Source organism: Diabrotica virgifera, chromosome 8 (genome assembly GCF_917563875.1).
Source record: "Diabrotica virgifera virgifera chromosome 8, PGI_DIABVI_V3a".
In the NCBI taxonomy this organism is placed as follows: domain Eukaryota; kingdom Metazoa; phylum Arthropoda; class Insecta; order Coleoptera; family Chrysomelidae; genus Diabrotica; species Diabrotica virgifera.
In genome coordinates this window covers 215,997,401-216,015,189 of record NC_065450.1, presented here as the reverse complement: position 1 = coordinate 216,015,189, position 17,789 = coordinate 215,997,401, and the positions used below count along the sequence as shown (strand labels likewise).

General features: G+C 31.5%; 1 protein-coding gene across 2 annotated transcripts in view; it reads left to right on the top strand.

Moving 5' to 3' along the window:
- The window catches only part of LOC114329429 (uncharacterized), a 67,551-nt gene that overhangs the window by 44,992 nt on the left and 4,770 nt on the right, over nucleotides 1-17,789 (top strand). For both annotated transcript variants that reach the window (XM_028278527.2, XM_028278528.2), the window contains one exon: nucleotides 12,320-12,449. In XM_028278527.2, coding sequence (XP_028134328.2) covers nucleotides 12,320-12,449 — 130 coding nt within the window. The remainder of the gene's footprint in view (nucleotides 1-12,319; nucleotides 12,450-17,789) is intronic.

The window sequence follows — 17,789 nt, the reverse complement described above, 5'->3', positions numbered from 1 at the left end:
CAACTTTTGTTCTATAGAGTTTTTTCCCTAAGTCAATACGTGTTCCCTAAGTCAATACGTGTTCCCTAAGTCAATACGAGTGAATATGTTCATTTTTAACAAAAAAAAAACATGATTTTGAACGGTTTTTGGCAAATAACTCAAAAAGTAAGTATCTTATCGAAAAAAATATTCTTAGCAAAAATATAGCTTATAAAAAAGTGCTAAATTGTAGCTACTTTATTATGTATTCTTTTTATATGATCTGTAAGTTTCATCGGTTCAAAGTGCTTATTTTTGAAAAGGCTGTAGTTAAAATGGCTTGAACGAGTAACTAATCACGAGTTTATACCAATTTTGAACAGACATAGCATAACCAATTTTTATCTAACAAGTAAACAAAAAAATCCAATATATTCAGAAAAGCAAAACGTACATTTTATTACTGTTTGAGATTTTTGGTATTACTAATAATTTTTAAGTTATTAAAAGAAAGAATTTTTTCAAAATAAAAAAAAAAAGGGTATAAACATTTTCATTTTCTTTGCAACACGAAAATGCGGCAGCTGCATAATACTCTGGCTAAATCGGATAGTGCAGGAAGAGTATATACCGGTTTCGGATTTAACCAGAGTATTATGCAGCCAGGGCCCCCGTAACCGGGAGTGCAACGCGTGCGGCGCACGCGGGCGTAACCCCAAAGGGGCGCCAAACCGAAGGTTTGGTAAATAAGAAATATTTATTTTCAATGAGATAATCATTTTTTATATACAATTTTAATTATTTCATGAACAGCTAGAGAAATATCAAAAATCAAATATTGTGTTATTACTGAAAAAATAATTATTCTTGTCCTGAAATGTTGAACTTACTCCATCAAAAATATATTTTGTTGTTCCTTCTTAATTTTTTTCTTTGAAATAGATTGAATTACGCTTGGCATACCATCCAATCGATTTTATGTTGTAAACGAAACGGACACGGATACTCAAAATAGTCAAATAAACATCAAATCACACTCCTTGACGAGTAGAAACATAAATCATTAACACCCATAAAACGCAACTTAGCAGTTTACTCCTACAAAAACACAACTTGCTGGATCAAGCAGTTTTACTCCTATAAAGTGAATCTTTTACTTGAAGTAAACAAATATACTCTATGAATTATGATAACCTATGTATTTGATAATACCGAGGATAATACCTTTTCCCTTCTCGTCTATTAGGCACGTGAAGAGTGGTTTCCTGCAGTGAAATGTTTAAAATTTTATTTTATATTGAAGTTAATAATTACGACTAGTATTGAAGTATCCGTTGGGTTATTTTTGCCCTGATTTTAAACTTTTGTTTTCGTGTAAAAAATATTGGACATTCTTTTATTTGTTGTTATTGTAAGTGGTGTGGAAATTAAATTAATAATTGTGAAAATGGTAAGTATCATAATCATTACATAGAATAATTCATTTTAAATATATATAATCGGGTTTCCTCTCATAAAATCCACAATTTACAATTTATTTTAAAAAAAAAAGAAAATTAAGATATTGTGCCTGCGTAACTTGGAACCATATGGGAAACTTTTTTATTATTAATTTTACGGAAAAAATTTATTCTTTATAAAATGGTTTGCATAGTCTAAAAACTAAAATACAACCAAATAAAAAATTGTATCAATCTTATATTATGAGTATCAAAAATATGAATTTCGATCAAGAGTAACTTATATTTCACAATATAGAAAATTATTATTATGAAAAGTTGTTTGGACTTAATTAAAAACTATTTTTTATATGGAATTACATAATTTTAACTGAAAATTTCTTTTTCTCAAATTACAGACACCCAACGCCCTTTTCATTTATTATTATGAGTAATGTGATATGTCCTTTATTATTTATTAATGATTAATTAGACTTATCACATTATTTGTAATAAATGAAAAGGCTAATTATTAATAATATAAGACTTATCATATTATTTCTAATAAACAAAAAGGGCGTTGTTGAAAAGTACAATTATTGTATGATAAAAAGTTCTTTATAAAAAGCTTTGCATGGTCTAAAATCTAAAATGCAACCATCAAATCCTATCAAATTTTATCAATTTTATAAATATGAGATATGTGTAAAAAATATGAGTTTCGATCAAGAGTAAAGTGACTTTATAGATCACAATATTTTAATTAGAAGGATGCAATTGCATATTATATAAACAGTTTGTACTTTGCTCTTGACCGAAACTCATATTTTTTGACATACCTCATATAAGATTCCTAAAATTTGATTTTTGATGGTTTTATTCTGACTTCTAGACAATGCAGATCGTTTTATGAAGAATAACTTTTTCTCGTAAAATTAATAATAAAACAGTTTCCCATATGGTTCCTAGTTATGCGGACAACCTATATAAAATTTGTTGGAAAACTTTGAAATGACCAAATATTATTGTTTATTTACTTAAATGTATATTTTTAATTTAATATACAAGGTGCTTTATTAATGTAGCAAAAAAAATTAAAGGAAAAGGCGCAAAATGTCGCCTGTTTTGTAATGTGTTTTAAATGTATTCATTTTTTTCGAATCCTGAAACTACTAAGTATTTTTAAAAAATTTAAACGAAGAATGAAATATAACGTTATTGCCGAGGGCCGACAGTCACTTAGAATAAATAAAAAGTTTCTTTTGAATTAAATATTTGCAATTAACCCGGGAACAGTCGCGCCCTTTTCTGTCGCGTAATCGGTCGCGCGTTAGATTTTATCTAACAAAACGAATTTAAATACGAATTCACAACAAACATTTAGTTTATAGTATTTTTATTTACTTGTTATGTTAGAAATATTACTTCTAACAATTATGAAAGCTAATTAATTCTCACCAAAGCCATAAATTCCAAAAAAGAAGTTGAAAAAAAAAGAAAGAAAAACCCACGCATTAATACACCCTTCCTCGAAACACTTACGAGTGGAAAGTTATGTTGCAAAATTTTTCATCGAGTTATCACGAAAAAGGAAAAAATATTAGATTTTTCTAACAGCGTGACTGCTCCCAGGTTAAAAATCACACTAAATTGTCTCTATTATTTTCACCCCTGTAACTTATTAAAATAAACATAGAAGTTTTCAGGGACTTTCGGCCTCAGTAATAATGTAGTCTTTCATTCTGCGATTAAATCTTTCAAAAATATTTATTAGTTTTATATAGTAGATTTAAGGGGCGCCAAAATATGTCTCGCACGCGGGCGCCAGTCAGCCTTGCGGGGGCCCTGTCTGTATGCAGCTGCTGCATTTTCGTGTTGCAAAGAAATTGAAAATGTTTATACATTTTTAATCCATTTACTCTTTTGTTGAGTACTAAGGAATCTTTCTTGTTGGAACTTTTACCACGTTGAGCAGATGAGTTATGAATTATTTAAAATTCTCTCATCTTACTTTCCTCGGCATCCTGTGTGATTTATAAATTTTGAAAATCTCGGGAGGTTGTAACCAAAGAAAGTATTCCACCTGTTGTCAATCTGGTGATATGGAGACGATATAATTTATTGTCGTTTTCTGGGCTACTTCGATTGATAACTTATTTTGTTTTAAAAGAAGTGTTTATTTTAAAACCAATTTTTTTCAAAAATGTGCACATTGAACCAATGAAACATACATGTTTTAAAAAAATATATAAGTAAAGTAATTTGTGAAAGGTAACGATTAATTTTATTTGGGATGCTAAATGCTAATTAGGGGGTGATTGTCGAGATTTATTTTTTTTACCAAAAAATAAAAGGTACCAACAATATTTTGAGCGTAACTCACTTACTGTTAATGTTAGAAGTTTTTTTGAAAAACAGAATGAAACCTTTTTTTAAACACTTTACAAAAGTTATAACGAGTTTTACTCGAAAAGTGCTCCGTTTTTTGGTTATTTTAGGTTGAATTATTCGATTTGGAATTTGACAAATAAGAACCTACTTTTAATTTGCTACAGCTCTGCTTCTACTGGGTCTACAGACTTTATGCATAAACCATTTTTTTTTTCACTTTCTTATAAGCTATATGTTTGCCAGGAATATTTTTTTCGATAAAATACTTACTTTTTGAGTTATTTGCAAAAAACCGTCCAAAAACATGTTTTTCCTTGTTAAAAATGAACATACTTACTCGCAAATAACTTGAAAAGTATCGACTTAGTGAAAAAACTCTATAGAACAAAAGTTGCTTAAAATTAGTCATTTTATCCAATTATATTTTGAGGTATATTTGTTCACTCCCGAGAAAATATTTTTTACCCCGTATTTCCCAATTTTTGTAAAATGAAGGGGATGTAGAATTGTAAACTTTTTCTTATATAATACCGGGTGTCCACTTATATTTTCTCCCATTTTAACTGCCTATAACTTCTAAACGGTTCAAGATAGAAATATGCGGTTTTCGCTGAAATGTTTTATTTTAGTAAAAGTTTTGTCTGAATGGATTGAATTTTTTATATCGCCTTCAAATACGAAATAAAAAATGGCGGATTTTTGAAAAAAACTTTGTTGACTTTTTTTTAATGGAACACCCAGTATATTTTTTGTAAATTGAAAGAAAGGTCATTCACCTATCCAGCGATATAAAGTTTTTCAAAATCGGTTGTCAAATCACTGAGTAATTAATTTTTAAAATGAGAGGTGCAACGTGGATGTCACATACCTAAATAACATAACTGAGCAAAGTGATATTATGTTATGTGATTTCCACATTGCATCTCTCATTTTAAAAATTAATTGCTCAGTCATTTGGCAACCAATTTTAAAAAAAATTTATATCGCTGGATAGGTAAACGACCGTTTTTTCAAGTCACAAAAATATACTGGGTGTTTTAATAAAAAAAGTCAACAACGTTTTTTTTTTCAAAAATCCGCCATTTTTTATTTAAAAGCGATATAAAAAAATGGTCATTTACCAAAAAACTTGAAAAAACGGTCATTTATCTATCCAGCGATATAAAAATTTTTAAAATCGGTTGTCAAATGATTTAATTTTATTTATGAAACTGGTTGCTATCCTCAGCAGTGGTTGCTCTCTACATTTATTCCCCTACCCAAAAAAGTCAATGCAAAAAGATGTGAGGATCACAGACTCATTAGCCTGATGAGTCACACTTACATACTACATCAAAGATTATACAAAAAATGTGAATGGGACATCAGTGATTCTCAGTTTGGGTTTAGGCAAGGTTTGGGAACAAGAGAAGCAATAGTAGCAACACAGGTGTTGGTCCAAAATTGTTACGATCAGAGGAAGGACGTATTCCTGTGCTTTCTAGACTACGAGAAAGCGTTTGATCGTGTCCAACATCACAAGTTAATGCAGATCCTCAAGAAGCTTGATATAGACCAAAAAGACATAAGATGCATTGAAAACTTGTACTGGTATCAGGCAGCACAATTAAAAATAGACAATTCTATATCCAAATCCATACATATAAGAAGGGGTGTTCGGCAGGGATGTGTGCTTTCCCCTCTTTTATTTAACATTTATTCGGAAGCCATATTTCAAGAGTCTTTGGAAGATGCAGAGATGGGAATCAAAGTGAATGGAGTATTAATCTACAACATACGATATGCTGATGATGCTGTCTTAATTTGCGACAACATAGCAGATCTTCAACAACTTGTCACTATAATCGGAGAATACAGTAAGCGAATGGGATTAGAGATTAATACCAAAAAGACCAAATTCATGATCATCTCCAGAAACTTGGATGCATTTGAAAACTCCACCATAACACTGAATACTAAGTCCATTGAGAGAGTGAGCAAATTCAAATACCTAGGAACGTGGCTTTTTGAAGACTGGGCATCGGACAGGGAAGTAAAATGTCGCATTGAGCAAGCTCGACAAGCTTTCGTAAAATTCAGGAAGGTACTGAGCTGCTCAGAGTTCGACCTTACACTGAGACTAAGGTTTACTAAATGCTACGTGTGGTCGGTGCTGCTATATGGCATAGAGGGCTGGACACTCAAAACGAGGGATATAAACAGATTAGAAGCCTTCGAAATGTGGCTTTATCGCCGTATCCTAAAGATACCATGGACGGCGAAAATCACAAATGTGGATGTCCTTAAAAGAATCAACCAAGAACGTCAGCTTTTCGAAAACATCAAGAAAAGAAAAACGGCGTATTTGGGTCACATCATGCGAAACGAAAAATACCAGTTCCTTCAACTTATAATCCAGGGTAAAATTGAAGGCAAGAGAGGAATAGGACGCAAGAAAATGTCCTGGCTCCGAAACATAAGGCAATGGACAGGGATTACCGACATACAATCACTGATCCACATTGCAAGAAACAGAGAGTTAATGGAAAATGTGATCGCCAACATCCATTAGTGGATTTGCATTTGAAGAAGAAGAAGTCAAATGATTGAGCAATTAATTTTTAAAATAAGAGATGCAATGTGGAAATCACATAACTTACTTAGTTATTTACTAATGAAGTAAAAACCTCACATGTAGGTAGGTGGTATATACTTTTTCATATTTTAGTCTGTCAGTTTGAGGCCAAGATGAAGACCACTTTGTAATACCGTTGCAATTTAATTTCTTGTGACATCGACTTATTGTCGACATTTTTGTAGCCTAAATGGCATAATTATTATTATATTAAGGTCTTTTGACCTAAATATGTAGCTAGTTCCAACTACTTTGGATCTGAAGTTTCTACCACCTGATGATGGACTGATTGGTCCGAAAACGTTTGTGATTTTATCCATCTTGGATCATTTTTAGAAAAAAATTTTTAATAAATTATATACCACCTACCTACATGTGAGGTTTTTACTTCATTAGTAAGTTTTTATTATGGTATACAGCCAATGAGAGGAATCTTTTCCTTTATATTTTACTTAGTTATGTTATTTAGGTATGTGATATCCACGTTGCACCTCTCATTTTAAAAATTAATTACTCAGTGATTTGACAACGGATTTTGAAATACTTTATATCGCTAGATAGGTGAATGACCTTTCTTTCAATTTACAAAAGAATATACTGGGTGTTCCTTTAAAAAAAAAGTCAACAAAGTTCTTTTCAAAAATCCGCCATTTTTGATTTCGTATTTGAAAGCGATATAAAAAATTCCATCCATTCAGACAAAACTTTTACTAAAATAAAACATTTCAGTGAAAACCACATATTTCTATCTTGAGCCGTTTAGAAGTTATAGGCAGTTAAAATGGGGGAAAATATAAGTGGACACCCGGTAATAGACAATTTCAACTACCTATTCCCAAATTTTCGTCCTTCCTTTATTTTTTTGGAGGTTTTCGTAAAATTTTGTGTTCCCTGATCGGGCTATGCGGTTATGCTTCCAATTTAAAACACAAAGACTGACAAATTGTGCTCGTATAACATACCTATACTGTCACGAATACCCATTTATTAACACATTTCCTGCCAGCCATATTTTCATATTAGTGCAGTCACTGAAGGTGAATATGAGCTATTACCTCCGATTTCGTTGAACCTCCATCGATTTGCACGAAAATTGGTGAGTGGTTAGAGGATATCTCAAGGAACAAAGGTGACATGGTGCCAACTTGCGCTTTTACCCTGAGGGTGGATGCCACCCCTCCTCGGGGGTGAAAATTATTTTATAAAAAATAACCCCACAATTTGATAGAGCGACAAATTATAAGCAAAATTTGTTATATAAAGTTATTAAAATAAATTAAAACTTTTTGAGTTATTAAAGATCAAAGATTTTAATTTTTCGTGAGAAAAATGCATGTTTTTAACCGATTTTTCATAAATAACTCAAAAACTATAAGTTTTTACAAAAAAGTTATAATTGTCAAAATTGAGGCTAATTAAAAATCAAATAAATTCCTTACTAGAAAAACCTTTCAATGTTAACTGAAAGTGAGTTATAGGTAATTGAATGTATGTTTCTTTCGTCGAGTACCCAAATCTAAGTATTCAAGCTTAAATACCGGGAAAATGATGCATTTTATAACATAAACTTATTAAACATGTGTCAAAGCTCATTGAAATATCTATCAAATAAGTGCTCGAACAAGTTGATAGCATTAAAGTTTATGCACCAAAAATGTTTCAAAATGTATCTTTTAAAAAAATTTCTAAAAAATGTTATTGTTTTTTTTTTGTAAATAACTCCGTTAAATTTTAAAGTAGCAAGTTCACCTAATAACTGGTTAAAATTTTATTCCAAGAGCTATTAAGAAACGTCAAAATAGTCATTTATACCTCTTACTTTTTTAAAAATAAAAGGTTAAATGGCCCCGGTTACATGGTTCTCGCAGCAAAATTGAAATTTTAAACGTTCTATCTCGGTTATTTTTTACTCTAAGAAAATAGTAAAATGGGTAAAGTATTTGTTACAGAAAAAACTAAAATTTAGTTATCTATCATTTTTTACGTATATTGAGTATTTTTGGAGTTATTATCAAAAGAAAATGAAAAGTACGATAATTCTAAAAATTCTGATTTTTTAAATCATACCTTTTTTTCAAAAATATACATTCTAAACCGGTCAAATTTGTTGAAATAATTGACTATGATAACATAAAGAAATTCTTGTGAGGATTACTACAAATTTTAATTTTTGCGGAAATGGCGTATGTTTAGTTTTTAACTTTTTCCTAAAAAAATCGAAAGGGTTCTCTTATTTTCATCATAACTTGCTTAATTTTGATGCTATTAACTTCTACTGAAGCTCATTTGATAGGTATTCCGAAGTACTTTGACAAGTGCTTAACAAGTATATTCTATAAAATGCATCGTTTTCCCGTTATGTAAGCTTGAATACTTAGATTTGAGTACTCGTCGAAAAAAATATACATTCAATTACCCATAACTCACTTTAAAATAACATTAGTTTAGTTCTTTAAGTAGGGAGTGTATTAAATTTTTTATTATCTTTAATTTTGGTAATAACAGCTTTTTTACAAAAGCTTATAGTTTTTGAGTAATACGTGAAAAACAGCTTTAAAACATGCATTTTTTTAAGAAAAAGTAAAATCTTTGATATTTAATAACTCAAAAAGTATTGATTTATGTTAATAACTTTATATAACAAATTTTGCTTAGAAGTTGCCCCTCTATCGATTTCTCGTATTATTTTTAATAAAAAAATTTCACCCCCGAGAAGGGGTGGCAACCACCCCCAGGGTAAAAGCGCAAGTTAACATCATGTCACCTTTGTTCCTTGAAGTATCTTCTAACTACTTACCAATTTTCATGAAAATCGATGAAGGTTCAACGAAATCGGAGGTGAAAACCTTCAGTGACTCCACTATATAGGTATGTGCCATTTTCGTGAGACGTTCCAGAATAAGATTCAAGAAGTCGCCCACGCGAAAAGTGGTTCCAATTTTTTTAACAATTTTTTTTAATCAAATTGCAAAAATCAATATTTTCGGCTCAGACAATTTTTTTAAGTGTTTTGGACCATTCTGGATAAAAAAGTCTCTTATAATTTTTCTCCAAAGTTGATCGTTTTCGAGGTAAAAGCATTTTAAAATTGAAAAAAAAAACGAAAAATGGCAATTTTCAAGGCTTAATCATCATCATCATCATCATCATCACTGGCTCGACAACCCTTTCTGGGTCTTGACCTGTTCCAGGATTCTTCTTCATTTTGATCTGTTTCGTGCTTCTTTTCTCAAGTTTTTTTATTTTTAAGGTTATTATATCATTTTCTATTTGTTTTAAATATCTCAGCTTCGGTCTTCCTCTTGTTATTTTTCCTATTGGCATCTGTTTGAATATTTTGTTTGGTATTTCGCCTTCTTCCATTCTTTCTACATGTCCCATCCAACGCAGCCGTCCTTATTTAATGAATGTTATGATATCCGGATCCTGGTATATTTTTTGTTTTTCTTGCGACGTTATCTGATCTTAGTTGCCGAATTAAGCCATGGTAACTTTTATTGGCAATAAATATTCGCCTCTTCACTGCCTCCGCAACGATATTATCAGACGTGACTAGGGATCCCAAGTATATAAAGTTTTTTACCCCCTCAATGTTGTATTCTCCTATTGTTATATTTTGTGGCTGCCTTATTTCTGCGCTTTTACTTACCTGCATATAGTTTGTTTTGTTCTGGTTGATTTTAAAGCCACTATTTTGTGCAGCTCGTTCTATATTTTCAAGGCTTAATAACTCGGTTAAAAGTTCTTACTGTGAAAGTCAGAAAGTGACTAAATCAAATATTAAAGCCCCTCCTACAAGATCCTGAAGAAGTTTTTGTCATTATTTGATTACTAAGCTGTAATTTTTAAGTAATAATAATGAGTGCCATGCAGGTATTAGGCGGCCGTCCATGATGAGTGCGAAAGAGATGCCGTTAAGGCAGTCCAATGGCGCATCTCACTCGCACTCACATTTACAGCCGCGTCAATACGATCTTACCGCTCATTATTATAGCTATTAAGGTACTAAGGGTATTATAAGGATAATAACGCTTGAGGTATATACGTTGACCGAAAGCGTTATTATTATAATACCCGTGGTGCCTTCAACGTTTAATGTCAGACTAAATTATTCTTTATATGCAAAAAATTTGAATGAATTTTGTAACATTTGAAAGTCGTAACGTAATTGTGGTAACCATAGTTTTACTTAAGAGTTTTATTTGTCCACTTGACAGTTAGTCCTGTCGCCAGGGGGGTACAACGGCCTCCTTAATTCAGATGGAGTCACCCAAGTTTTTTTTATTTATTTTGACCCGTAGAATACGAATTTTTTGGGTAACAGTTGATCCGGATGTCGATAAGATTGTTATAGACAAAGAACTTGAGGAATTACATTACAGCGATTTATCGCAAAACAAAACATTTTTTTGTATTATTTGGGTCATTGTAAGCAAAAAATGCTCTGACAAGTTTTTTCGTAGGATGCATAGTTTTCGAGATAACCGCGGTTGAACTTTCAAAAAATCGAAAAATTGCAATTTTTGAACCCGAATAACTTTTGATTAAAACATAAAGTAGCAATTCTGCTTACCGCACTTGAAAGTTTAAGTCAAATTATATCGGTTTTGATTATTTGCATTGCTAAAAATTTATTATTTTATTGGTAAACAAAGCTATAAACACCTAGTGCGTGAGTGATGTTTTCAATGATTTCTCATTTAAAATCTAACGAGTAGGTAGAGTAGCTTCAAGTGCAAGCGAGGCAATGTCTACGTAGCATGCGTTAAAACGCATGTATTAGGCACGGGAAACACTATGTGTTTATAGCTTTGTTCAGCAGTAAAAAAATTAATTTTTAGCAATGCGTATATTCAAATCCGATATAACGTGCCTTAAACTTTCAAATGCGGTAAGCAGAATTGCTACTTTATTTTTTAATCAAAAGTTATTCGGGTTCAAAAATTGCCATTTTTCGATTTTTTGAAAGTTCAACCGCGGTTATCTCGAAAACTATGCATTCTACGTTTTGCGAGAAATCGCTGTTACGCAATTCCTCAAGTTCTTTGTCTATAACAATCTTATCGACATCCGGATCAACTGTTACCCAAAAAATTCGTATTCTACGGGTCAAAATATATAAAAGAAACTTGGGTAAGTCCATCTGAATTAAGGAGGCCGTTGTACCCCCCCTGACGACAGCACTAAGTATTTAACTCGTAATTTAAATTTAATAGACCAGTCGGACATTAATAATTAAAAATAACAGCTTAGTAATAAATTAATGACACAAATTTTTTCAGGATCATGTAGGGGGGCTTTAAATTTAATTTAGTCACTTTTCAAAGTGGGCTTCAAATTTTAAATTGCTTATAACTCGAACATGATCAATTTTAGCGAAAAATTAGAGAAGACCTTATTTGCCCGGAATGGTTCGAAAAATCTAAAAAAAATTGTCCGGGCCAAAAATATTGATTTTTTACAATTTGATTAAAAACATTTGTTAAAAAAAATTGGACCACTTTTCGCGCGGGCGACTTCTTGAATCTTAATCTGGGGTGTATCACGAATGTGATTATGCAAAAAAAATCTCATGGGAATATTTTTTCCAACGAACCCGCCGTTTTCGCCTTGTCTATAAAGAGACTTGCTATTTGGTTATTTCGTCAAAAGTAATGTATATTTAAGAAACAACTCTTCATAATATATATATATATATATATATATATATATATATATATATATATATATATATATATATATATATATATATATATATATCTTCTAAGCCACGTTGTTCTCTTAGTGTGCGTCTAAAAGTGCTGTTAATAAATAAATAAATAAAAAAGTGTTGGTCCCATGGGACCAACGTGGCGTGGCAGGGAACGTGTTAAAGTATTTCGCTCTGTGGTTATTTGTACATTTTCTATTTCAGGTGCAGGACTTGTTTTAAATAACAAAAACGAAATTAAGTTACAAATACAAGTAACACCCTTTAACTTGACATCTGGTAAATTAGATATGGTAAAATCTACAAATATTGATATGGGAGACGACTACAACAGGTAACTTTGAAAAACACTGTAATTTAGTTAATAAAGACATTTATCTATGACATAATATGCATATTTTCATTGTGTATTTCAATCTCACACAATACACCTCTGACAAAAACATAGAACAAAATCCCAGGGCCCCAGATGTTACTTATTTTTTCAAAAATAAAATGTATCTATAGAATAACGAAGTGTTAGTATATACAGTTTTAGTGCTTATTTTTACGTATGTTTTCGAAAATACTATTAAAAACTAATAACTAATGCTGCCAGACTCATTTCGTTGGTGGTAACTTTTACCAGACGCATTAAAGCTTCCAAAAAAATCATTAACTATTTTAATTGGAAATAAGCCACAATTTTACTAAAAAATGATTGTATTAACGTTGGACGTCCATGTAGAATGTAGTTGTTTTTTTTTCATAGTTTTCTCGGTAGAATGCAGTAGGATGTGGTTACCCATACTAAAAGAGGAAGTTAATAGAAAGAAAATACCACGATTAGTAAGTCAAGTCGAGTTAGTACATTTTTATATTTTATATTATTTATAATTTAAAATAACATATTTATGTATGTACATATTGAGGTCAGAATTTGGTGTTAGTTTTGAGAGTAAATTAAACTAAGACCTTTTGATGTCGGGATAGTATCACGAGGTTTTCTCCTGGTTTTCCCTCGTGATTTACCATAGAATCTCTAACGCGAGATTTTTACTGTCACCGTTGCATGTGGTTGTCTTTTTAAAGACAGATCACATGCTATGATTTTTTCTGTGACGGATATTCTTGAGGTGAGGTTGATTTCATGTAATCGAATGAACTATCTTTCAGTAAAGTCGTCCCAGGAACGCAACTCATAAATATTGGCAATATCAGTTTAAAATCTTCTACTTTAAAATGTATAATACCGGGTGTCCACTTATATTGTCCCCCATTTTAACTACCTATAACTTCTAAACGGCTCAAGATAGAAACATGCGGTTTTCGCTTAAATGTTTTATTTTAGTAAAAGTTTTGTATGAATCGATTGAGTTTTTTATATCGCTTTCAATTACGAAAATAAAAATGGTGGATTTTTGAAAAAAAACTTTGTTGACTTTTTTTTAATGGAACACCCATTATATTTTTTTTGTAAATTGCAAGAACGATCATTCATCTATCCAGCGGTATAAAGTTTTTTAAAATCGGTTGTCAAATCACTGAGTAATTAATTTTTAAAATGAGAGGTGCAACGTGGATATCACATACCTAAATAACATAGCTAAGCAAATTGATATTTACAGTTGAGTCCGCGAGTCTTTACCCGTGCGTCATCATTTAAAGCATACGAAATAAGTCGGAAATCTATTTCACGCAACAACAACTGACAGAAAGTGGCTACTGTTCCGATTACGGGTTTTATTATAAAATTTGACGTTATCAAATATACAGAATGTCAAATGTAAGTTTTGCTTCAACATTTTTGTGCAGAATTACAGCTACATTTGAAGTAGCTTAATAAATTCTCTTATTATTATTGATTAATAAATAAATAAACAATTTATAAAAAAATTCAATAACATATTTTATTTTTGTTATTTTATTCACTTTGACGGAAATCTAAACACAATCATTTCTTTACTGTGTGAATGACGGTACCACAGTATAAAGAGGGACAGTAGAACCACTCTCCGAAAAATTTGAAGTAAAATGTGTAATCGCGCATGGCGACCGCGCAATGTTGGCAGTCGCTTTTGCCCCACTCTCGCATTGCTATTCGCATAGAAACGTACGGCCTTTAACAGGGAAAACCCGCAGCCACCACTGGTGAATTACCAATTGCGTATTGCCGGTATTACTTCCTGAGATCAAAGCGCCGACAGAAGAGTGATTTTACTGTGGAACCTCTATATACTGTGACGGTACTAGCTTTGTATGTTTTAAATATTAATTGCCAAAATATAATTATTTACCTTAAAATTTCAAAGCAGAATATAAAATTAGTTGTGAAAACAACTGTTTGTGTAATATAAAGAAACTTCAAAACGCAAAAATTCGACAAAAACCGCAAAAAATTCAACTGACTGACTGACAGCCACAAAAGTAAACAAAGCAGAAACGTCAAACAAATTGTTCTTAAAATATGAAAACATACCGAATCGTCTTTTTTTGTACCTATCTCTTTTCAATGCACTGAGTCTAGATGGTTCATAAAAATAACATGTGTTTTTACTTAATAGCAAACGGCAGCTGGTTTGTCATGAGTTTCATGCGTGGAAGAGAATGATGCTAGATAAAAAGTATGTGTTTATCTCGCTAGGTATTAATGACGCACGGGTAAAGACTCGCGGACTCAACTATATGTTATGTGTTTCCACATTGCATCTCTCATTTTAAAAATTAATTACTCAGTCATTTGACAACCGATTTTAAAAAACTTTATATCGCTGGATATGTCAATGACCTTTCTTTCAATTTACTAAAAAATATACTGGGTGTTCCATTTAAAAAAAAAGTCAACAACGTTTTTTAAAAAATCCGCCATTTCTTTTTCGTATTTGAAAGCTATATAAAAAATTTAATCCATTCAGACAAAACTTTTACTAAAATAAAACATTTCAGCGAAAACCGCATATTTCTATCTTGAGCCGTTTAGAAGTTATAGGCAGTTAAAATGCGGGAAATATAAGTGGACACCCGGTATATGTCTGAATTGCAACAACAGTTTTGTTTAATTCATTAATATTTTTTTATTTTGACAACGGCATCCGATTTGGACGTCGAAACGTTAATTCTTTTTTTATTAACTCCCAGTATATTTGACCAAAATAGTCAAATGTTGTACAATAGTCAACCGTTACCTGGATATCAACCAACACCACTTCAAATGATACAACAAACAGAACCAACATACATGCAGATCGGTGGAAACGAAACGTTAATAAAATCTTTTTTTAGTAAAATTGTGGCTTATTTCCCATTAAAAATGGTTAATTGCAAAAATGCCACAAGAAAATAGCTTCAGAACAACATTAAAAAAATCATTAACTTAACTTTTATTCTCACTCTTGATTTTTATAAAAGTCTCAGTGTCTGGCAGAATGTTTGGCCTTTCCGATTGGTCTGGCTGCTTACAAAAATAATTGTATTAGTCTCCTGAGTCAGCAGCATCAATGGTGCTACAGCCCTATAAAAAAGCCTCGACATTCCTAAGTCTATTACGCCAGTCAGTTCTATCCATTTCCAACTGTTGCCAGTTTTCTGCGCCTATTCTTCTACCATCCTCATCTACACTATCATCCTTCCATCTGAGTTTTGGCCTACTCCTAATTCTACTTCCCACAGGTTGTGACATAAGGATTCTTCTAGGAGGGTTGTTCTGCTGTAATCTTGCTAGATGTCCTGCCCATCGTAGTCTTCCTATTTTTATAAGAGATACTACGTCTTTACCACCACTATATGTTTATATCTGTGGTATATCTCGTAGTTGTACACTTCGCGTCAAAAAAAACTGTACACTTTTTTTTCCCAATGTAAACCTGTGTTCAGACTGGACACAATGGCTCGTGAATCACGGCATTGTTGCCAGCACAAATAATGGAATTGCACTAAATCTAATTCAAAAATCATGGTGGTGAATCGTAAAACGGGCCATAGGTAACTCAATGTAAAATTCTAAACTGTTAAATTCCTGCTTCCCTAATCATTTTACAACAACAATCATGAGAAGCTATTTGTATGGGATTAAAATCTGTATTATACTACATTCGCTCTCGCGAGATTTTTTTTGAAACTGACGTTAGTAATTTCTTTTTTGAAAAATTCAGTTGTCAGAAGTGACTGGAAATTACTACAAAACCAACGGACCTGCTCATATCCAATATTATTAATAGTAAACAGACATAAAAATAACATAAACCTTACGCCAATCAATATTTAGTTATTTAAACCATTATAATGTATTGATAGCAAATGAGAAAATTATTTATTGTACAAAATAAAAATATTTTGTAGAAATAAACTTCACAAAATATAATGAGATTAGTTCTTTTTTTAATGAAAGATTAAGTTGATTTGAGTTGATTTTAGCAGTTAATAGTGTGAGGTAGGAATTTTTGTGTTGTACGTTTCCTATTCCGAATGTCTCAAAAAAAATCTCGCGAGAGCGAATGTAGTATAAAAACAAAAGCTAAAATTGTTCTAGGATTTAAACACATTCCAACATTTTGAAAAATACCTACATTTGCCACAGTAGGCATGTGTGTAAAAGTTAGGCCCACGTTATTATTTACCTTATTGTTCGCACACTATTGACTGAATAAAACATCTTTATTATTATTACTTTCTCCTCAACTGAGGCTATCTTATCAATTTTATTATTTTTTTAAACAAGAAATGATAAAATAAAAATTTTGACAGTTCAAATTGTCAATATTTATAATAACTTCACTGTGACGGAACGCAACCGATACACTTTATGGTAATGTGTGTGGCCTAACTTTGGCGTATTTCTTTGAAAAATTCTTATTATATTTCTCATTATTCGAAAAAAAAATGAATACATTTAATGAAACACATTGAACATTTTGACAGGCGACATTTTCCACCTATGTGCTTAATATTTCAGCAGTTTCGAATTTTATTGTAATATATAATATTTAAGTTTCACAATTATTGTTCACTGTAAAAGTTATTCATTTTGTATTAATTTCAAATTTTAATTTTTCCAGTGTGTTTTATTTATTAGTATCCCACAACTTTACGAGAAACCCATCACATTTCTCGATTTTAAATTAAACATAATAATTTAATGTCATGTCTAGAGTTAATATCTGTCATTCATGTCATATCTGTCATAAATTATAATAGAACACGAATTATTTTATGGGTATTTAATTGAGATGATGGAACATTACAAAATTAATAAGAGAATTTTTTAGGATGCATGTTTAAATAAATGTGACTGACTAATCGCGAATGCTCGATGTTGTTTTAATTTTTAGTAAACCTACTAAAAACTTGCGGTCTGCCGCACAGCCCTGCTTTTACCTGGTTTGATATAATATTTTAGTTGAATTGACAACGTTGCCTAGAAATAAGAATGACATATGTGACAAGACCAATTTACACAACTATAAAAACACGATTTTCGGTTATAAGACTTGTACCAGTTTTTTTGACGCGAAGTGTACCTCCTCCTCCAAACACCATTTTCACAGATTCCACCGAATATTGCTCTCAGGATCCTTCGTTAAAATATAAGCAGAATGTTTTCATCTGTTTTGGAGATGGTCCATGTCTCCGATCCATATGTCAACACTGGTTGTATGTGTGTGTGTGTGTGTGTGTGTGTGTGTGTGTGTGTGTGTGT